General features: G+C 40.3%; 1 protein-coding gene across 1 annotated transcript in view; it reads right to left on the bottom strand.

Annotated features, from left to right (window-relative positions):
* Positions 1-12501: 12501 nt before the first annotated feature.
* Positions 12502-24144, bottom strand: part of LRRIQ1 (leucine rich repeats and IQ motif containing 1) — a 113766-nt gene continuing 102123 nt past the window's right edge. The window contains 1 exon segment of the mRNA XM_027815279.2: positions 12502-12821. Within this exon segment, the coding sequence (XP_027671080.2) occupies positions 12682-12821 (140 nt within the window). The 3' untranslated portion in view covers positions 12502-12681.

Below are 24144 nucleotides of genomic sequence, written 5' to 3'. Positions count from 1 at the left end.
TAGCACACAGACAGGATTTACAACACAGGCAAGAGAGAGATAGGGAACTATTTAGAAAAGGCCCACTTTATGGAAAAGAGCTGCTCCCTGCTTCCCGGTAAAAGGAGCGCCTGTTGGAGTAAAGGAAAACCGCGTCTGCAATCACTTCGGATGAGTATTTCGGCATCGTGGGCCCGAGCTTGTCTGTTCCATTAAGGCTGTTTTAGAAATAGTTTCAGTGGCCCCTTCCCCCATGTCCCCCGGGGCGGGGGCGGGGGGAGATAAGCTTTAACGAGCGGTTGAAGTATAGGTGCGGGAATGACCGGCCGGGACCACTGAGCATTCGACAGACCTGTGAGCCCAGCCAAAGGGAACGAGAAGGCCAGCTCGAGTCCCGCGTTATCTCCCGGCGAGCAGCTCCTCTCCTTCCCCAGCTGGTCTCCGATTCGATGTTTCCCCGAAGAAACGGGTAGCCAAGTGAGGGATGATTGTTTCAGGTACAGTCGAGTACCTGCGAGCATCACCCGAGACAAGCACAGCCGAGCCTGCCCTTCCCCGCCGCCCCGCAGAGCCGGCCCGCCGCCCCCGCACCCCGCCCGCTGCCCAGCGCTACCTGCCTGCGGCTGCGGGAAGGCCGCCCCCGCCCCCGCTGCCGCCGCAGGGGTGCTCAGCCCCGCCGGGGGAGAGCGCAGAGGTGGCGCTCGGGGGCTCGGCGCTGGTCGGGGTGTTTTCGTGGGCGCGGGTGCTGCTTTGCCCGCCTGGGGAGAGGGAGAAGGGGCAGCCGTTCCCGAAAGCTCCCGGGGGAAGGCGCGCGCAGGGCGAGCGGTGCCCGCGGTGCGCGGCCAGGTGCGACGGGGGCCAGCCCGCTGCCTCCCCCGGGCGAGGGGCAGCGCTGGGCCCCGGAGCCGAGCCAGGGGTAATTACCGTCCCTGGATTTATTTGAAGAAGCGGTACGGTTCCTCCTTGCACCTTTTGGAGCAACGCCTGCTCCAGCCTCGGGGAAACAGGTCCCGTCCCTGCCCCCCGCCCCTGCCGCCCGCATCTCCGTGTGCTGGCGTTTCGGCAGCTTGTGTATAGCGGTGCCTTAAAAGCTCTAAATGCCTTGGGGGACGGACAAAAATGAGAAGAAAAAAAGGAGGTCTCGGTGTCTTTTAAATGAAAGACACATGCAACGTCGTTGCAGCCTGCGATCCACTTTTGCCCCAATAAATGTCCCTCTTTAAAGGCAGCTATTAAACTCCAGGGGAGCCGGGGACGAGGAGCATCTCATGTGCCCGTAAAAAAGCCAAGAGCTCCCAGCAGCAGCAGGGCTTTTTCGAGAGCGGCTGAGGAAGCGCGGGTGCCCGCCCGTGGGGACACGCGTGTCCCGCTGGCGGCGACGAGCCGGCGACGGCGCTCGCTCCCTGCCGGGCGGCGGCGAACAGCCCCGCGCCCCGGCAGCGCCGCCGCTCCTCGCCCACCCCCGCGGCCGCCCCGGCCACCCCGGCGGCCGTGGCTCACCCGCAGGGCGGGGGCAGCGCCGGCCCGGCTGGGCACCGGGCTCGGGGCGGGTTGCGCGTCCTCTGTGCCCCCCGCCCCCCCGCTCCGCTGCGGAGAACAGGGCCCCTCCCTCAGCATCTTCACCCCGCGGGGCTGCGCGCGCGTTGCGCCCCGTCTCTGCGCAGCGCTCCCCGGCGAGGGCAGCGCCATGAGTTATGCACGCGCTCGCAGCGCCGGAGTATTGAAGGTAGAGAGCGACACGAATTATAACCGGATTTCAAAACCCGTTCCTCCTCCACCCCGGAGGAAAAAAAAAATAAAAATCAGAGTAGTTCCACATCATTGTTAGCTCCAGGGGCCAAATTCTGCTCTCATTTACCTCTGCGCAACCCAGCTGACTTCAAAGGGAAGGGGAGATGTAACCTAGGGGAGAATTGGCGCCACGTATGGCGTTCGTTCTCTTTAAAAGCCTGAAAACAGAAAGCTGACTTCAGCGGGCTAAAACCATTTAAAAGGGGTTGGACAGATCCCGGGAGAGAAGGCGGCAAAGCAAAAAATAAAATAAAATAAAATAAAATAAAATAAAATAAAATAAAAATCCTGTGCTGAGGTGAGACAGCTTTGAAAAGCATCTTTCTTCAGGGACTGACTCCCTCCGCCAGGCAGCCCCGGTTATTAAGAGCTGTGTGCAGATGTGCCGCTGTGTTTCCAGAGATGGACTATCTCCTAAACCTTCTGTGAAAGGGTGTTACGTGTGATGGAGAGACGTTTCGTGGCCAGAGGTGGTGTGAGGGAGCTCGCCCTTGCCGTGCCTAGGAGCTCCTCGGGGGAAGCCTGCCCCCGGAGACACGGCGGGCGCGCACACCGCGGGAGTCTTCCCCGCCTCGGCACGGCGGGGCTCCTGCGGGGAAGGAGGGCTGCCTTCCCCCTCCGCTTTCGCATTCCTTCCCTTCCAGAACCAGAACTTAGAGAGACCCGAGCGCAGGAATGAGGATCCCGCATAAATCGCAAGCGTCTCGCTGCCGGAGAGTGAACGGGTTTAGGAGCAGAGATGGGCGAGCCCGGTGCGGGACGCGCGGTGCGGGACAGAGCGGGTTCCCAGCTGATGCTGCCGCGGCTGCTCTGGGCCGCGGTTCCCAGCCGAAACATTGCTGCTGCATGTTTGAGGGGTCTCCTCAACAGCCCTCCTCGCATTCTTGCGTTTGTGTATAGTGAGAACGGCATCACTGCGGGCGAGGGTCTCCCTTCCACATGCCCAGGAATCCCCACCCCCCCGGTCCCATCCTCCCCATTTCTAATACCGGGTTTTAACTGTGGATGTCAGGACACAGAGAAGATACTTCTATTATTTAATTTATTTTTCACCAACACTTCTCGTTCCTCCAGAAAAGTTGTAACAGGAAATTTATTTAGGGACTGAATGGGAAGAAAACAGCAGTACCTGGGACTGGGCTTAACGAATTTTGGGGGTACTGTTCGCTTCCTTCCACTTACACACACTCCAGTTACCCGGGAAAATGGAAGGGGAAGCTACGCAGGTGAGAGCTGGGTGTTCCGGCGGGGGGAACAGCTCCAGCAGCGAGGGGCGGCCGGGGGCTGGCGGCAGGGGCGGAAGGGGGGAGATGCGCTTCCTTGAATGGGATCGAATACCCCAACATCCGCGGGGGAAAGGAGGGTCCATGAAATGCGAAGAGAACTATCTCGAAAAACAGGTGCTCAAATGGTTCAGTATTTCCACAAGCCTTGTTTTCTTTGGTGAGGCTTTACCTAGTTGCTCATTCCACGTTCGGACCCAGAGCTTTCATGGCGCTAGGTCGGTTCAGCAGTTCGGCTACAGAGAGACCCTCCGAGAGACCATCACCCCCGTTTCCATCGGCTGGCCCTGGGAACGACCGCCCTGACCTGCGGAGGCGAAAGAAGGTGTAGAAAGACATTGCGCGACTTGCTCCACATCTCCCTCCCAGCGGAATGTGGCGAATTGCAAATTACAGATTCAAAATGTAGCTCGGCTGAGTTAGGATTTTCCAGACATCCTGTTTGTGAGAAGAATCATGTGAAGTATTCTTACTGCCAGCAAAAAAATCCTCGTGCAATACATCTCAATGAACACTGAAAGAAGCCGAGATTTGGGGGCTGTTAGACTTTTTTTGGGTGTCCGTCCTTCCCCCCCCCCCCCCCCAAGTATGTTAAGCATCACTATCCTAAAGCCTAAAAGTAACGATTGCGTTTCGGATCTGCGCAGCCAGGCTGCGAAAAGGTCCCGATCCAAGCCCAGTTTAACGAACTTTCTTCTTAAAAGGCAGTTTGTGTTCACCCCAGAAATCAAACAAACATCGGCTGGGGTGTGGGTGGGTACCCTTCCGCTTGGAAGGGAAGTGTCTAACTGACATTGGAATGATTGGAGTGACTTTATCAAAAACCTTGGGATCTGTATTTTCGGATGTAAGTGGAATAGCAGGAGCCAACCGACTACGCTTCCCCTCGGTACTTCAGTTAGTTCTGCGGGGGCAGGGGACGGAACCGGAGAGTCCTGCTCATCTCGCACAGGGAAGACGATGTGTCGTTCCTCGTTACGCTGGGCCCGAGGCCGGGGCATATCCCAGCCACACTCGAGGTTCAGACGCTCACAGGTTTTGCCCACACACCAGCCAACACGTAACGACAGCAGTCATTTCACGGTGCCTGCAGTTTGGCGCTTTGACAGCACCTCAGCTGTTCGGGAAGTTTCCTGCGTGGCACCTGCGCAGATAAAATGAAGAAACTGCGGTGAACGGGAAAGTTGCCCCGTCCCTCTTTTCCCGTTGGGAAAGCGGGATGGCTGTCAGAGCTAGACAAACCTCGACACTTTCCTTCTTGCAGCACGTAATGACTCTTCTCAAACCGTCTAACGTTTCTTTCAACACAAAACGGAATGAGATAATATTTAGTGTGTGGATTTAATCTTAGCCCCATAGGAAATCTCAGCAAAGATGCTCTATAAAAGTATTAATCTCTTATTTTGATCTAGTCCAAATTATAATGAATCCTACTTACATATGTGCTATAAAAACAAATCCTACAAGAATTTAATCTCTGTGTTATCGGGCTGCTATTGTAGCCCTTTATCAAGTTTAGAAAGGATTTGAAAGTCGGGCCGTGGGACTCAAAGCCCCGTGCAGTTTAACATTACCAGGAAGAAGAGATCTGTTCCTAAAGACGCTTCTCGCATCCGCTTTTTTTTTTTTTTTTTTCCCTCTCTCTTCCCTCTGCACTTCAAATCAGAGTAGGATCGCGCTTTCCACTCCGGATCATAGGGAAGACAGGCACAGCCTTTCTCTCCCTCAGCCGGAGGCGCCTGTCCCACCCGCCTTCGGGGGAGGGAGGGGGGCAAACCTGCTGCCTGGATTAGCCCAGCCGGGTTTGTGCCCCAGCGGCTGCATCTGCTCTAGGGAAGCTGAGTCCTCCCCCCGCCCGCTCCGCCCTGCTTTACAGCAGATTATAGAGATACACGCAAGGCAAAATACAAACACCATTCTTCATACCAAGAAACAGACGCCTTAGGAGAAAAATCCAAACGTTAAAAAGCTTACTAGTAGGTTACGCAGTATGTTATGGGTGAACATTTGCTTCTCCCCCCGCTCCCCGGAATTTATTTCCAAGGAAGAGGCGCTCCCCCAACGGAGCTGATTAAGAGTTTTAAATGTAGAAGTCTAATTAAATAAAGCTGTTTTGTTTTGTTTAGTTTTGGTTTTGTTTTTTGGCCGACGAGCTCATCCCGCTCTCCCATCGCGAACCGCTGCAGAGCGCTGACTGCAGAGCACCGAGCATTAGCGCACCTCTGCAAACGAGCAGAGCAGCAGAAAAACCCTCCTTTGCCAGGTACTCCGTCTGCCCGCCTGCTGGCAGTTTGATTAATATTGGGACGATTCCGAAAATATACGGGCTACATTACCGGAGCGACCCCGCGGCTCTGAATGTATCGAGGGGCCTGGAGAGTGTGTGGGGGGCTGCCTTGTCATCTCAGATGAATTGATTTCTTCTAAGGCATGAAATATAGGTCGACATTCTGGTTTCTAAGCACGAAGCTAAAGGAAGGTGTGAGACAGAGGGACAGGGGCTAAGAAATAGATCCCTGTTCAGGTTGGAGGCACTAACAAACGGATGCATTGAGCTGCTTTGACAGGGACTGCTGGTTTTCAAGGCTAGCTCGTTTGAAAGAACCGTTGCTTTTCCCGCCCCCCCCCCCCCCCCCCATGCGATGTGTGCTAGATCTGATTAAAAATGTGTAATTCAGCGATGCTGAAAGCCACAGAGCAATTTTATTCCGGTCTTTCAGCGCCCGGCTCTGTACAGTCTCAGCCTTATTTTGTCCTTTGCTGAGAGCTGCCTGTATCTTTTGAAACGCTAGCCTGCATTAAGGAGCATCTATCCTCGAGTCTTCAGACTCTCTGCCCTTCTTACCAGAAACAGCTAGATGAATACAAAAAAGGATTTAGTGGTTAACCGATATGCTGCTAATATTTCATCCACGGGCCTCCTCCTTCTCCTCCCCTTTTAAAACTTCAGCTCTTGGAAAAACAACATATTTTAAGTTTTCCACGTAAATATTGATATTGGCAAATAAAGCCAGCCCCCAGCCTATGGTTAGAAACAGTCTTCTTTTTGTTGCTACCCTGGGCAATCAAAATTAATCCAGTGTATTACAAATTGCCTCGGAATATTTCACTTTTCCTGACAAAACCCGTACTTGGCATATGTCACAGCCAGAGACCTTTTCCCCAGCCCGTTTGTGCGGTGGCTCTTCCTGGAGGGGTTCGGGCAGCGCCAGGAGGGGCCGTGCCCCAGCGGGCACGTCTCGCACTTGCGTCCGCATTCGCGCTGGGGCCGCGGGGTGTTATTAGGGACAGCGGGGGTGGTGCGAGCTGAAGCCTTACCTCGCCTCCTGCTGTCAGGCCAAGAGGTACCCGCCAAGAGAGAGGACGTCGCCCTCTGGACCACTTGACACCACGGCCAGCACATCCCTCCAGAGCCGGGACAAGCCCTCCCCGCGCCCTCCGGGCGAGGCTCCCAGCTTCACCCGGCGCACGGCCAAGCTGCACGTTACCAGAGCGCAGCAGCCTCCCGAGACATCACCTGCAATAAAAAAACCAGTGAAAATGGCACTAACGTGAGGCGGCTGCCCAAAGGGGCAGCTCTCTGCTATTGTTTTTTTGTTGGTTTTTTTTTTTTACCCTCTTTTTTTTTTTCCCCCCGGCAGGCAAAAGTCGCACAGAAATCAATGGGGTTACACCCGCAATGAAGAATGAAGCCGTGGCTCGTAAACTGGGGAACGAACGTACTTGAGGACGCCCCAAACGCAGATCCCCCCGCGGGGTCCCCGTCGCCGTCCCCACACACACAGCGGCACCCCGCGCCCGCGCTCAGCCCTCGGTAGTTTTCACAGGAGCCGCAAATTAAGAATAAACTGCAACGGAAGAGAAAACGCCACCAGAAATTACCATTTCTTGGGACTGCGTGGTCGATATGTTCTCCTTTTCCCTGCCGTCGCTCGCCTAGCCGTGCTGTCCGCCCCGCGGCACGCCTCTTTTTCTCACATTAAGGGAACTGTTGTTTTAAAGGCAAATTGCTGGAGCATTTTATTAAATCGCGCGAACGGCAACGTATTAGGCAAATTAGAGACAAGCTTACGGCTGACTTGTGTTCTTGCAATGAATAACCTCTCGAACTTCCCACGCATGGCGATGGTGGCAGAAAACACGCAATTTTGAAGGGACAGCTCTCACCTAATTAACGGAGCATAGCAGGGAAATATAATTTTTTTTCTTCTTTTTTTCTTACGTTCTCCTTTTCTAAGCATGGCTCTCACACACAGAAAATTAAGCTGTCTTGGAACAGAGGCATTTATCCTTTATTAGAATTTTAACTAAATAGCTATAGCGATCTTGACTAGAAAGCTGTCTGTCTTGTACCTCGGAATGTCTGTGGCGCACACCGGCTGTGGCTCCGTTAATTGCTGCTGCTTATTTGCGTTCAGGCTTGAAGTAGTGCCTCACGAAAAAAAAATATATGCTAACCTCTGGTTTCTTTGTCTAAGAGAAATTTAATAAATGAATGCACTAGGAATAAAGAAAACCCACCCCTCAGCTTTTAACAAACATTTTTTTTTTATCATGTCTTAACTTTGTGAAATCGGCATTGGTTGTTATCAATACAAAATGCTCTTACCTGCTTATTGTCAAAGAGATATCAATTGCTTTTCATCCAGAAGAAATTTTGCATCTAGCCGGGCATTTGAGCTTCTTTAGTGTTTGATGCAAAAAAATCCCCCCAAAACCTAGCTATATAAATAGCAATCAATCAACTAAGAAAGTAAGAAAATGTTGCTAACCCCAAACAAATCTATCATTCAAGTGAAGACCATGAGAGGAACAAATGCTAGTCCTTGGCAACTAGGTCTGTGCTAACCTCTTGTGTCAGCATCTATGGCTCAAAAATAATGGAGGAAGTCCATCTGTGCTCGTGAAGAACAATCCATTTGTCCAACTGCCTTGCAAATAACAGTGTAGTTCATAACGTCATTCATTTCAACTTCCAGTCCTTGTAAGGATGTCCAGTCTGGGGCAGTTACACAATATTTCTACCAAAAATCTCTTTGCAAACTCAGTCCCTGTCCATTGGCCACCATGGAACTTAAAGAACATCTCTCCAGTAGGGATTTTAGTGCTAACAAACCCTCAGCACAACTTGGTACCCAGAAAGTGCCTTGAGGATGGATCCAAGGACATGTGGTCAGCACTCCCCTGTACACCATCTACCTTGAAAACCAGGGAAGCAGTGCTCCAGAAGACCCAAAGCTGCTTTAGACTCAGCTATATCAATACTGGCAGGCCATACCTATATCTCTTTCCCTACTCTAGGAACACTTTTCTGCCCCTCTGTGAGAAGCATCCCATTCCTACTTAACTACAGCTACATCCATGACCAGCTGGCATCCCGCTTTCATATATATTTACCAGACAGGTGATATATACAGGCTCTAACAAGTGCTGTAGTAGCTCACTGTGGGGCACGATTTCCATTCTCTAAGCCCTTATGCAATAATGAAATCAGTAGTGACTGTGATTCATCTGCTTTCCACAGACTACTGGTGAAAGCTCCCAAGCTTTTTGCAACTCCTATAAAAATAAAATTAGTTAATTTGTTTTTCACTTATGACTGTAAAAAGAAATAAACAAAACAACAAAGTATGCTGAAAGTATGCTGGCGTCTTCCCGCCCCCCCCCCTCCCCCCCCCCCCCCCCCCCCCCCCCCCCGCTAGTACAGCTAAATACAAACAGCTTGGATCTCAGATGTGATATCAGGCTACCCAATCTTTTATAATATGGTTGAGTTCCTTTCCTGCCTTTTTTGGGCCATGTGGTAATAGCTATTTTTCATACGTGTTTTTCTGATTAAAGAAAAGCATACTAAGAAAGCACAGTGTCCCAGAATATTATCCTAGCTTTCATTAATGCTAATACAAGTAATTTCAGTGTGTATCAAAGATTGTACCTTCATGAATATACATTGTATTATCATAATGATATGACAATAAAATCAAAAGGATATTAATCCAGTATATTCTTCATAGTGTGTACAACACTTGTAGTGGGAGGCTAAGTGGCAGTTTTGCACCCATGTGTCTGAGGCCAGATTTAGACATCTCTTGTGGCATGTTTTTGAAAAATGTTAAACATAAAGTATGCTGGAGACTTCTTTAATGAATGTGTGTTTGAATAATAGTAAATAATTATAATTAATTATTCATAATCCTAAGTTGAAACGTGACACCAACTCACTTGCACCAAAGCAATGCCTAGGCTACAGATACGTTGTCTCCCTGCTATTTACAGATCTGTTAAAACAAGAAATCTCTTTGAGCAATAATCTTTTGAGGCAGCATGGTTACTGTTTCAGTGTCTTAGAGTAGGAAAATCTACCCACTATTCAGTAAGAAACGTTTCCTCACAGTGTTTTGTCATTCAGGTACGGGTTATCTGACTACCATTAACACCTCATTTTCATTCAGAATATGCATTTTGGGGTGCATTTTTTCTGTTGCAGCAGGTAATGATGCTCCTAATGCCACGCTTCAAACGACTGGGGGTTTAAAGAATTAATGTGCAGACCTTCAGGTAAGTTGCACAGAGAAAGGCACTCCACGGATCTATTTAGGAGAGTCCCAGAAAGCTTTTTAATTCGGTTTGGCACATGACACCCATCAAAGGATCAATGCATAAATGCACTTCGGTTGCATTTATGAAGTCGGTTGCTTCATTCTTAATTTTGAATGAACACCCTTCCACATTTCTGAGACCTGAGCTTCAAACATCCAAGGAAGGTTTCTTCAAGAGCTTATTCACATGAAGATTCACTCCTCTTTCATGTTAGACAATCTACAGGGATCAGAAAAAAATTCTGAGGAGATGATGCTAGTGAGCTGTGAAGAGGTCTGGAACACCACAAAGGCAGTAGTAGTGCATTTAGAAAACTGCAGTTTCAGGGATTTCTGGTGCAGGTTTTGCTGGGCTGTCACTGTGGCTCGGGCGCTCCAACATCAGAATAGATTGCCAGAGAAACTTAACTTTTAAGAGCATGTTATTGTCCTAAACGGGAATCGCTGTATTGGGTGGGGAGAAAGAAAAAAAAAAAAAGAAAGAGAGAGAGAGAGAGAGAAGGGAAAGAAAACCCAAGAAAGCATGGAACAGCTTTCTGCTGTGCAAAATAGGGCTTCATGTCAAATATGTCACCATGTGTAGCATTCGTGTTACCTCTGACCTTACATACTGTAAGAGTTGACTATGAATAGTAGGCATTTGTCCAGATCTAGGGTTGCTTCAGCTTATTCTTGAAAGCAATACAGATTTTTCTGCTAGATTGAACAGAAGTTTGCAGCTTGCATGTTTATTCGTATTTGACCAGACAGACTATGCTTTCAACATTGCAATTCTTAAAAAAATGTGTTGGATAAAATAAGATGACATCATCCTATTACACATCGCAACGTTATGTAATGAAAACAGCAACAAGTTTTGGCATATTTAATTCCTGTTGGGTGTAGTGTACTACTTAACTTGACAATATCAACTTACAGAATAGCAGACTGAGCATTTTATAATCTGAAAAGGCCTGTCAGTGAATATTGTCAATCCAATTTGTAATTTAGTAAATTGTATGTTAAAAAGCTACTATTTTTTCCCTTTTCAAAATAAAATGCCTTTAAAAATGTTGCTAAAACATATTTATTTTTTTTTTTTATTTCTCACTCAGAAACACCTGGAAAGCAAAAGAGATCAGGTATGATGACTTTTGTACAGCAGATCTTTTTTAGACATAGAGGTAGATATAGATGTAGAAAGATTTGTGAAATCTGAAATACAAGTATCTCTTATTTATGGCTGTGGCAATGTGCTGTATATTATGGACACTCTAGACAAATAGAGGGAATACTCTGCAAGAAGTGTTAAATTGTGAACTGCTTGTTTTTGCTTTTTGGTCTCCAGTTAACACCCATAACAGTGGTGTATCTATTTACTGACCACACTGCCAGGTATAGTGGCAGACATTTTTGAAGTAACAAAGTTTTTCCTACAAAACTTATATCCTTGATGCTACAAGTGAAATCACAAAAGCTTCAGTCTTCGGGGGTGACATTTAAAAGTCATTATATAGCAGATCCGGAAATCCTGTTTAACACTTACTACATACATTGGGAAACTAACTGGATAACATAAGCATCTAGTGGTATTTTATACCCTGCTGTCAACCACAGCGTTCTTAGAGTCAGGCCAAGCAACCTTCACTGACCATCACTCCTCAGAAAGGTAGAGGAATCTCTTCTGAAGTAGGCTGCATTGACTTTTCAACAGTAAAATGATAAAACCAGCATGCTGATTCAAACAAGCAAGGTTACTTACTGGAGGTTTTCCATGAGATCAGCCATCTTTTAATCTGAAAATGAATGCAAGTATTCACAAAAATGGAGATAACTGCTTTCAATCCATAGTTATATGGGTATGTTAGCATAAAAAGCACCTCACAAAATAATGTCATATGTAATGGAAGTACATTTTTAAAACAGCCACAGCATAAGAATTTATGTTCTTTACTGACTGAAGTTTCAAGCCCCATTACCCTCCCCACCTCTCTCTCAGTTTGTAGGGGGTTGAGGCTGCACAATATTGGATGAAAACAGATGAGGAAATACTAAAGACAGACTTCTCTAGATCCAGCTATCAACTCCTACCCTTAAAGTGGAAAACATTAAAATTATGTTAAGCTTTGAAATCAAGGAACATTTTCTGTCCTGTAAGTTGATGGACAAAGCATTCACTAGAAGTAATGAGTTAGGTACCCATGAATAGTTGAAATAATATTTCTTCTCTTTCTCTAGATCCCCTTGCACCACAAAACATTTACACATGGGTCTGGAGGACTCCAGCTACATGAACAAATAAAGTTGGGTTAACAGTGTCATGTAGATGCAATGTTACATTACCCCAGAAAAAAAAAAAAAGAACTTGGTAAATTTATTTTTTTCTTTAACCCTTTACGAAAATGTTAGAAGTCTTTGAAAGTACAAAATTATAACAGGTTGCTTTATATTATGACTATAATTTAGGATGAAAGCTCTAGAGGACTTGTATTACTAAAAAAAGGTAAGTGCATCCCAACCTTGTAGGTTGCTGTGAACTTTTGCTGCTTCAGTAAAATATTCTAAACAGACTTCTCTAAGAATGGCATTGCTGGCTGTTATAGCTCACAACATAGTTTCAAGCATGTACTTTATTTGTGGGAAAATGAGAATTCAGTATTTTGATATGTGACATATATCACATGAGCATGAACCATTATTACATTTGCACATCTCAATCAGTTCTTATAAGCAAGCCTGAACTTACTTACTGTACAACAATCCTTGTAGGGTTAATCAGTTCTGCATTCTACACCACATGAACATACAAGCAATTGAAAACACAAATTATGATAACTTACTGACAGGTATAAGATACTTTGACCAAAAAAAAAAAAATCCAAACCACTGTAACCATGTATAATAAAATAAGTCAAATGTAGTTAACTGAAACTGTTTATATTGGTAATAAACAAGAATCCAAAAATTGATATTCACAGGCTTAAAAAGAAACAGCTCTCCATATGCTCTCCATATTTGATGAAATCAACTAGTTACATTATCTCCAATATTCAGCTAGAATTTTTAAGCTTTTGCCTTTTCTTTCCAGCTCCCCATCCTCTGCTGAGCTGCACTGGATGGTCTCGAAATGATATCCGTTCCTTGTGAGATAGACTTAAACATGATTTTTCTGGAGTAGGTAAATTCTTTTCTAAACAAGAAACAGATATGTGAAATTAAAACCCAAACAAACAAAACTCCCTAAATTTCACTGCATTACATTCTTTTAAAGATAAAACTATACATCAATATGTCTAATTTTATAGCACACAACTTTCATAATTATGTATTGCTCACTGTTTTAAAAGTAATACAATTATTTTCACAAGGTAGTGCTTTTTTAAAAAACCAAACTCCTTATCAAAATACAGTAACATTACTCACAAATTATCATATTTTTAGAAGTGCCACTATCTGTCCATTTTGAACATACTTTAAACACATGCAGAGTTCTGTAATGTTTTTGACAGAGAAACTAACATCATTCATCCTTCAAGTGGATGGAGAACTAGTTCAGAAGATATATCTACATAGCAAGTTATTGGTTTAGTACATTAGATCAAATAAAAGAGTGACTTCTTTTTTTTTCAAAGCCCAGGAATACTTAAACTTTTATGCTGAATGGTGACACAGCAAGTTTAGGAACATATAGAACTAGTGAAATAATCACTTTGTCATGCATATAGACACTTGAGTAATTTAGACATTAGTTTTTACAAAATACTTAAGACAATTACTTAAATAAAAGAACCATTAGACCTGACCAAAGGTATAGTATTTCTTCTACACAAACCAACACTTTACAGATGGAAATATCTTAGACGTCTGTAAGGAAGAAAGCATCTGTAGAAGACAACTCAAACTTTGTAAGAGAACGAGATGATGTTCACAGTAGAGCAGTTTTTTATATATATATATATATATGTATATAAACTTAGTACACTATCTTAGCTTATCAAATAACATTTTTACAAACACCTTTTGTGACCTATCAAAGTAAAAGGTTACTAACCACTCATTTTTAGTAATTATTTTTGATATTTTAACTTTTAAGTATTTTCAATAGCAAAATTAAATTTCTCACAATGAATAGTCCCCCAAAACAAAACGAAGCTTAAACCATATGACTAAATATAATTCTATCTACTAATTTCTACAACATAGTTATACATATAAAACAGTAAGAATTTCTTCATTTTCACATGGATGCTTTTTTTTAGTCTGCTAGATCTAAATGTCAGGAGCTTTTCCCAGCCTACAGTTCCCCTTTTTAATGAAGTTTTAAATTATTGCAAATGTATCTTACTAAATAGTTATTTTTGCAATCAAGAGCTTTCAAGCATTTTTAACATGATCTCTGTTCATTTTCTTATTGCTCCACAGATGTAGTAAATTATTTTTTTTCTTAAAATATTTAACTCACTCTAGGTGTACCTCATAAATACTTAAAATATTCATGTCTTGCCTTTACAGCATTTCCAGTTTCCTTGTGTTTGGATCCTTTTATTTAACATCTCAAATGGTAGCAGATATCTCTTGGTGCAGAAAGGCTTTTGTTAAAGAGCAAAGAATAAAGTTGTTTAATCAAGCAGTAAAATTGCCATTAATTCCTTTGACTGAGAACCACAACATATTCACTGAAGGCTGAAACCCTCAAATTAGTAAATTAAGTGGTTAGTTAGTGAGACTTGAAAGTAAATCTGACATGGCAATAATATTACAAAACATTGCATCCCTTTAATTTAAAGGGATGTTTTCTGAAGTTGCAAAAATTGTTAAACAACAAAAAAAAATTAATACTGGAATATGTTCTTTGTTAAAAAAAAAACAAACCATGGGAATAGCTATTGCATGTTTAGACTGGAAAAGAAGTTTGGGGCTAAATCATGCTTGAGACTGACTTCCCTATGCATTCATCTTCAAAGCTGTATCAATGATAGGTAAAGTAGACATACCAGTTATTAATTTCTATGTTTTGAAAAATCAAATATTTTTTATTATATTATTTTAAAAACAGAATAAATACAAATGCCAGAATAAAAAATTTGATAATAAATTTTAAAATTAGTTTAGAATTGGTAGAGTCAATTTAGCAAATCAGGATGCCAACCTCATCCTAATTGCCTAATCTGGATTGTTTCTGGACTAACAAATTTACTTGTTTATGAACCTGTCTGTGCTGCTAAATATTATTTTCATGATGGACTTCAGAAATCTGTAAATATAGGTTTTCCTGCCTTTCCACTTATAACTATATGCAGTTCATTGGAATGGATATGTTGTCCTTCCATTACTATGAAATGTTTATTATTATTCCACAAAAAAATCCCCAGAGGCTCGCTGTAATTTGCTCCAAGAAACTTGTTAAAAGTCTTCCTAAGTTACTAATATATCCTTTTATTTTGGCAGAATAACAGCCACATCTGTCATAGCATGAATTCTACTTTTCTAAACTTCAGAGTCAAAAGTTCACAATTTTTATTTTTTTTTAATTTTTAATTGTAACTGATTTATGCATTGTTTAGAGGGTAGCATGGTCAAATATTCTGTGAGTAAAATGTAATAACTTATTAGTCTTGAGTGCATATAAGCTGTCTGACAAAACAATGTTTTACATGTCTGTGAGAATCATAGTTCAGGATTTGTAGACCTTCAGTAATTGAGCAGGATAACTTCCTCAGCCTGAATGTATTTTTGCATAATCCCAGAGGCTCTAAAGGTGTAGACTCTTTGCTCCCTTGAATGCAGGTTTAAGAAATCAGAGGCTATCCCAAAGTCTGACAGTGAGAACTCCCTTTTTCTTTATCCTGAAGTGCTGGTTACATTTCCTAGGTTCTACTTTAAACTTCACTGTACAGTAGTGACCTACACAAACTGAATTAAAGCATAGACTACTCTGTATTCTTTCTTTCCATCCCTTACACAGTTCTCAGCACTTTCAGCCAAATAAAATCAAACCATTGTAGGGAATGATCAAATAATTTAGAATTAAATATTGACAAGACAGGTTTGTTGTAAATTGCTCCCTTTGTATGTCCCATCTTCCCATCTTTGAAATGGGCATAAATATGTATGCTTGCTCTTCTGATAAAGCACTATTGATAATAACTAAATAGCACTAAGAGATGGGTATTGTTATCAACACTGCTGTTCCAGTTATCACTCTAAATGGGGTGACGAAAGACAAAACTGGCATGGAGATCCAACAGCCTATTCCCTGAAGAATTCTCAAAATGAGTCAGAAAAACACATAAACTTGGTGATAAAGTTTCCTTACTCCTATTCATATTATACCTAACTCTCAGACATTATACTTCATAGATTGCTTAGTGGCTTAAATGTTAGTTATGATTGAAAAATTGTGTCATAAACCAAAGAAACACCTAATTTACCATTAAAGTATTAGTCAAATATGAGAAAGGTTTTTGTTGCACTTGTAGTGAAGTAAGAGCAGTTTTGTACTTAAGAGTAAAGTAAGCATCTAGGTAGAGTCTTGCAAGAAGGAACAATATTACATATAAATTAAAACTAATCTTAGGTGGTTTTTTTTTGTCAATACCTGTGTTTACAACAGGTTTTCTGGTTCTACAGTACTCAAACAGGCAATTTTTTCTTTCAGAGATGTTTAATAAAGACAGCTTCATTAGCAAATGGTTAGAATTTTATCTAGATCAATGGGATGAGGGAAGACAAAGAGTCTAGTAAAGGATGACAATGCCACTTTGAATTAAGAGATGGAACACAGAAATTTTCCTTAAAAATAGTCTTCTTTTTCTAAATAATAATAAAAAAACCCAACAACAACAAAAAAACCCAACAATCCCCAAACCAAACAAAACATTAAAAAGAAAAGGTAACTGAATCATTATATTTTTCTCACTTATATTTGTTGTCTTTTCTTATATTTATTGTGCTTTACTTCTCCTTGGACATAAATACATTTATGCCTGCTCAGGGGAGGATTTACTGCTTTATAAGATTTTTTGATTTCAAGAATAGGGGAGAAAATAAAAAAAAGTGGGGAGCGCACTTAGTTCAACATACAGAAAAATAAAGCAAATATTACCAAAGCCCCAATGATTGATAGCAAATGAAAATATTTTTCATATTTTAAAATATTCTACCAAGCACACACCTGCTATGTGCTGCAAGGTCAGATATTCAGGTATTATTAAAATATTAAAATCTCTGTGAGACCTTTTAACTGTTCTTCAGGGTGCACTTTATTTGAATGTGTTATCTCATGCCTCAATTTTTTTTTAAGAGAGCTTATATCTTTCTCTTGCAGCATTACTAATGATGTGAACAGTTTTTACAGCAAGCTTGGATTTGCAATACCTCCGTTTTTTCCTAAACTGCTATGTATCCTGCAAATGAATGGTTCATGTATTAGCATATATAACTGAATAAAAATACTATTATCAGACATTTTGACCAGTAAAAGAAAAGGTGACATTCACAGTTATATTTTGCTATAAATATAAAGAGATTTGTAAGGCATATATTTCATTAATATGCATACATACACATAGGTATGCGCAAGTGCATTTGTGATTTATGAATAATTGTAAACATGATCATAATACTTTCTTTTCATGTTATCTTTCATGAATGTATTTGTAGCGGGCCTTACCCAAAGGCAACAACAGAAAGATACACATATCTTTAGTAGATATAAGTTAGGACTATTACATTGGCTTTACTCTCTTTATAGAGTACTAAAATTTTTGAATAACAACAGTAATAATGATGATGATAATTATTTTTAATATTACTGGTACTAGAATTAAATAGAACCTGGTGAGTGTATTAAGTATAACTTAAGATGTAGAATAATAACATAATAATAACACAGTTATTCTAATACCCACTTATATGGGAACAAAATCTTAGCCAAGAAAAGCAATTTAATTTCTCCTATCCCAAACTAAGCTTTGGAAGACAGGCTGTAATGGTTATTTACTGTACTTTCACTTAATTGTAATATTTGACTATATGAAGTTCAAGTAGAGTCTGAGAGATTTTCAGGTGCCTGTATATATCAAATAACCATTTCTTTTGAGTATGTGCTGAAAGCTTGTCTTGGGTTAAGTTCACAAGCTTCTATTTCTAAGCAGTCACTTTTCTGTTGCTTAATCTGTTTTCTGCTATTGATTTGTTCTGGTCTTTTTTGGTTAAAGCCTGGGTCTTTTAACAAATGTCAAGGTTTACATATCCTCTGTTTTGATAAGTAATGCAATATGTAAAATGCTTTGAATGAAATTCTTGGTGTCCAAGAAGAAAAGCTTTGTTAAACAGGTTATGATAGAAATTTTATGATGTATAGTAGACGTCATAGGGCATTTATCGATCCACCTAACATTGTGTGTCTGGAGATATAATTTATTTCAAAGTCCTTACCATATTGTATTACTTAAGAGCAAATACAGCATAAGAAGGCATGGAGAAAAAACTTCAACATTTTAATAAAAGTGACCAGAACAAATCCTTAGCAGCAAAGCGTTTACATCAATTTAAGCTCTGGAAAGAAGCTAGGTTCAGCAGGTCTGTGAAAAAGGTAAATGCTACAATCTCAGAAAGGTTACTTTTTAATAATGTTACTTATGGCTATACTGAAGTTGGATCAAAAATATATTTATTGTATTGCAATTTTACATTAATTTTTTGTATTCCATACTTATATTTGAATAGCATTAAGAAGCCTCAGGAGCATCTTAAACAAAATCCCACATAACATGTAAAGATATATCTCCTTTCCATATGGAAAGATAAAACATACTCATGATATTTTTTTTTTAAAAGCAAATAATTAATTTTGTCTGTAAATCTCCTTGACTTCAAGTTGGTAGGACTAGAGACTAATCTTAAAAATTTATAGAAACAATTAACTTGGACATATTTGTTTACCAAACATTGATGCTGTTCTAACCAGATCATGCTTGAATAACCTGAACTCTAAGATATGACACAGTCACATGCAGGAATTCAGGTAGATAAGCATTTACAAGAATAATTTATAAACATTTATTAATTGCCATTCTACACACTTAACATAAACAACATAATAAACCTAATGTTCCAAATACATTCCTGTAAAATATAACATTTTCCTAACTACAAACAGGACTTTTAGCACCATCAGTTATGAAAGCCCGATATTTATTTTGTCTTTTCAGCTTATTATCTATTTCCCAAATTTTGACCATTTAAGATGAAATTTCACATACTGAGTATGTGCCTTTGGTGAAGTATTCTGAAATGCTAGTCACTTCCAATAATATATGTGAAGTACTTATGCTGCCCTTTGCAGAGGAGGCTTGAAGTATGCCAAGTAACAGAGCCTTGGCTTTAGGATCTGTCCAAATTTGGATCAAGTATATACAAACTGAAGTTTCCACATGATTGGAAGGGTTCTTGATTTTTTGGGCTACATTCCCTAAAATATCAGTCAGCATGGAAACGTGCTTTACCATGATGTTACACAGAGCTAAGCAAAACTATTCCTAAAAAGAATGTTGAAGATCACGGTAGGTCAGGGAACTTAAGAGCCTGTATGTTTCATGCTCTCTGTGGCAGATGGAATCTAGCTACAGGAACCATGGAGAGGATAACAGCCAAAGCTCCTACGGGAAGGAGAGTGAGAGAAAAGGCACAGGGCTGGAATTAAAACCTGGCAGAGAAATGAGACTGACTTGGGAGTTAGGTGAGAGAAACAAAGGCTATCTTGGCAAACTATACCCTGGCATAGCTGGCACGAGAGCTGACACTGAGAGCAGAGAGAAAATGTGGGGAAGAAAGTTGTGAATTGGCAAAGGGGGACTGAGTAAGAATAAAGATGGATTAAGGGGCACTAGAATGGATCCTAACTCTCAGAATTTACATAATTACAAGAAGTGAAAATACAGGATATGATAATAAAGGATACAGAGAATAAGGACATTAAGAGTCTGGACTCAAGATCTGCCTAAATAGTACACTAAACCAGGCCAAATTAGCGGGAGTGTTAAACTAGGACACAATGAATCTGATGAATACTGACAAGAAATAGATGGATACAAAAGGGAGTAGAGAGAGAGAGAGAGAGGGGAAAAAGGTAATCAAACAAAGATCTGTGGAAATAAACACAAGACTTGATGGTGACTGTGGAAAGGAAGCCTAAGAATGGCTGTGAGATGAAGCTTATACTGAAATAAGTTGGAGGAGCAGAAACAAGAATTGTTCATAATAAAAGAAAAGATTACGGAACACAAGTGTGGAAAAGTCAGCAATAAAAAGAGACAAATTAGAAGTAAAAAAACAAGTAAAGAAAGTCTTGGTGAAAAAGATATCTAGACACATATTTGTCAGCCAATGCAACAACTCTGCAATAGTCCAACATTCATTACTGGGTTTTTCTGTGCACTGACTTGAGAAATATTTTTGAAGCTACTTGACAAATATCCCACAGCAAAGGAAAGCTAAAATTGTTATTACCTCATTATATCGTATGACAGAAATCCTTGTGGTAGGCCTAATGGTTCCAGGGTTCCAAGTGGGTATTTAAGTTACATGCAAGTCAACATTCCAGAATAGATTTTTAGTTTTTAACCTGGTTTCTCTTTCAAAAAAGCCCACATCTCCCAGGAACTCCCATATCCTACTAAAAGACTACCAGGCAGTAAAATTACACACTTAAAAATTAGGAAATGCCTCTGTGTACCTGTTATACATAGCTCTTGAATTATTTTAATAATTCAAAATACAGTTGATGAAATTACATGAGATAACATATCATTTCTCTCTCTAGCCTGCTAAATTTATTGAAAGCAAGTTCTAAGTGACTTTTAAAATCGGCATTTAAATAATATTTTAAATATGCAACCTCAAAGTGAATTAAGCAGCATTTTGTAAATTATCATTCTGTAGTCTGTTCAAAAACATTATGTATGCGCTATCCATAGTTAACTAATACATAGAAAAATATATATGCATCTCCATAATAATTTCAAATGGTGAGGAAAGCAGCATCCTTCAGCTGTGTTTAACAAATAGGAAAAAGCTCTGACCCTGCAGAATATGTCAAATTGCATGCTTGAGTATTCTTATTATGCAAAATTATACACAAGTACTTTCCTGAACCAGATTTTCTTCTTCTTAATCACACTCACAACTAATCAAATTTTTTAAACACTTGGGCATGGAAACCAGTGGAACTACACTGATGAGCCAGGCCTACATGTGTGTTCCCTTAAATTGCGGGGAAAAAAAAAAAAAAGGTATTAAGATTGCACACTATGAAACTAGGGGAATACTCAGATGTTATATCCGTGAATAGAAAAAAAAACAGTAAAAAATTGAATTTTTGCAGTATGTACTAGATGCATGTATCACACTGAAATCCAGCTTACTGGCTTTGATTAAGCCAGGATCTCACCTCAGAAATTCACTTCTACCTTCATGATTTTATGTTAATTTTTGAGAGAGAAGCCTTCTTCTCAAGCAGATAATATTACGAAAAATAGCTCTCTGCAGACATAAATGATGACACCTATGCTGATGTACTTCATTTCTAAACACAAGATTTATATCTATACTGGTTCCCAGTTTCATCTTTATAAACTGCTCATTGAATTTTTAATAACGTTTTTTCAAGGACTATTGCACTTCTATTGTTAATCAATATATCATCTCCCCAGTTAAGAAAAAAGAATCAGTGAATGTAAGAAACTCTGAAAGACTGAGTTAGACCTATGCTGTCACCAATTATTTTTATTTTGTGAATTAATCATTCCACCATTTGACACATCCATTGATTTTGTCAGCATACAGTAACCAGTTTGTCATTGGCATGGCTGTACCTGTGTATATCCATCTGTAACATTACCCCTTTGTTGACATGGCAGCTTCCAAATAGTTTATCCAGTTCACAAATGAGGAGAAGGCCCCTTCCCCTCCTAACAGTTAAACATTCTGATGCTATCATCTTTCACCAGCAGATACATAAACATTATACAAGGATGGTATATATAATGACTATTACTTCTGCAGATAGGAAAATTGATGCATATAGATTCAAAATTATATTCTTAATATCAACTAACAGGCTAGCGACACAACTGCAAAAAGGCAAAACTTTTGGATCTGTGGTCAAATACCTTCTCTCATGTGGATAAAATGTATCCCATCAGCACCACACACAGAAAAGTAGGTTTTAGTATGTAAGTCTGCACATTAAAAAGTTCCATTGTGCTGTGTATTTTTACATACAGGACACCAAGTAAAGTTCAGCACACTGAAGAATGTTTAAAATATAATGAAGAGTATTGTACAGATTAATTAATTTCTAATAAAGTGCCTTTTCTTACTAATTATTTAAAAGAATTATTTACCTGTCTGCACTGTAAGTCTGCAGGATATGACTGAGCTCTTGTTTGGAAGTCATTATAGAATTTCAAATATATATCTAGAGTTGTGCCACTGCTAAATTACCCTATCTCTGTATAGCTTTTTGCCTAGGTACCAGGCTATGCTAACACGTTTAAGGGTTTCAAGACTGCAGGTATTTTGCATTCTTTCAGCCTATAACATAGATTTAATTAGTTTCTACTGGTTTACTCTGACTATGTAAATATATGCTATGAATTAATGTATGGTGGATTGACAGCTTTTATTCTGAGGCATATTTTGTGTTCTGGTAAGATGTACAGAGATATTAGTATGTAAAAAAAAAAAAGTGTTGAAAGGATGTTCAAAACAATATTCATGCTTTCCTACTAGGTATCAAAGCCTAGTAAATATTAATTACTTCAGAACAGTAGAACATGTTGTCACCCACTATATGTCTTCATTTTCTGAGCACAAAAATTTTAAACATCTTTCATTGGACAAAATTCTTGTCCTTTAATATTCATGTCGTCACATAAGCTGATGTAGCTTACAGAAGAGACAGCTTTATTCCTAAAATTGTGACAACAGTTGGTAAACTGAGTTCAGCATTTTGCTGATGATAATATGTAGTTTGTACTGTAAATACGCTCTATAAATTTACAGTATTTCTACAAATTTCTAAGAAGAAATCATAAATTTTACTATTATTTTCTAGGGATTCTACTAAGCAAGGTAATGCTGAGAAATGAGAGGACTACTAAATAAGTACTTCCATATTTGATCTCATGCTTCTAAGATGTTTTTTACTCACTTTCTATAACATGGCAAACTAATTCAGACTGCATAAGAGGGGGAAAAAAAAAAAAGAAAAGAGAAAAATAAAAAAGACCACCAGACCACCAGAAAGCCCTTGGTAAAATATGAGTAAAAGCATGAAGAGAGAGAGCTCAAAAATGAGATGTTTACTGCACACAGGGAGTTTATAAATCCTAAATGAAAGACAGCAGTTATGGAACTAGAATATATAGACAATACTAATGCTAAGGAGAAAGATGCAGGAAACCAGGATTTTTTTAAAGACGTGTAGCTGTACCATACACTGTTTAAAACAAAGCTGAAGACTTTCTAAGGACTCTATCAATAAAATGAAGGGAAAAAAAAAAATCAAGGCAGCGGTTCTGTCAAGAGGAAAAAGAAGAATGGAGAGAAAGGTATAAAAAGGAAAGTGAAATAAAAATTATTGGTGTGTGTTTGTTTCTTTTTCTCCATTGAGTTTGAAGCCTTTCCACTATAATAAAGGCATTACTAAACTTTACTTTCACTGATTAACAGAATGGTTAAGTTTGAATTTATCTGAGAAATGAAACTGATAAATGTTTTGTAGTGGAGACAGTATTTATGGGACATTTTTTGAATGAGGGATGATTAAAGAATTACAAGAATCACATCCAAATCTTTAATTTTTTTTCTGGAAAGCAGTGTTTTACTGGTATCAGAGGCTCCCTGAAAGACTAGAATTCGGGGAAGAGAAAAATTAAGAATTCTGGGCAGTATTTCAAATAACAGAGGCACAGTTCCCATTGCATTCCACTTTTAAATTCTGATTCTTCTGGAAATCGCTGTCAAAAGATTGCAGTTCACAAGACAGGAAGCAAAATGAAAATAAAGTTTAAAATTTGCAGAGAAATAAAATGACAAAAATGTGATGACAGGTAAACAATGTAAACATGTAGGAGGTCCAATATTGGTTGACCAGAACCAGATTAGGATGACAGAATGGAGTTGACAATTGTCATAGTCTTCTCACAAACTGGACATTAGTATAAAAAAAATCATCCTGTCTACCCAGGTGTAAAAAAAAAAATAAAATTATTTAACTCCTAATTCTTGCAGAATATTTCAATGCCCATCTTGCCACTTGGTGCTGACTACACTACACTATTTAGAAAAGTATTAAACCAAAAAAATATAACTAGCAATTCACATCAATATTTATGAAATTAATAAAAATACCAGTGAGTGTAGGACTGATATTTGAATCTTGCATAACTCTGACTGTAAGCCACTAACCATCATGGCTGATGTATGTGTATTAAAGAGAAATTATA

This window comes from Falco cherrug, chromosome 5 (assembly GCF_023634085.1).
Source record: "Falco cherrug isolate bFalChe1 chromosome 5, bFalChe1.pri, whole genome shotgun sequence".
Taxonomy (NCBI): Eukaryota; Metazoa; Chordata; class Aves; order Falconiformes; family Falconidae; genus Falco; species Falco cherrug.
This window is presented reverse-complemented; position numbering and strand designations above follow the sequence as displayed.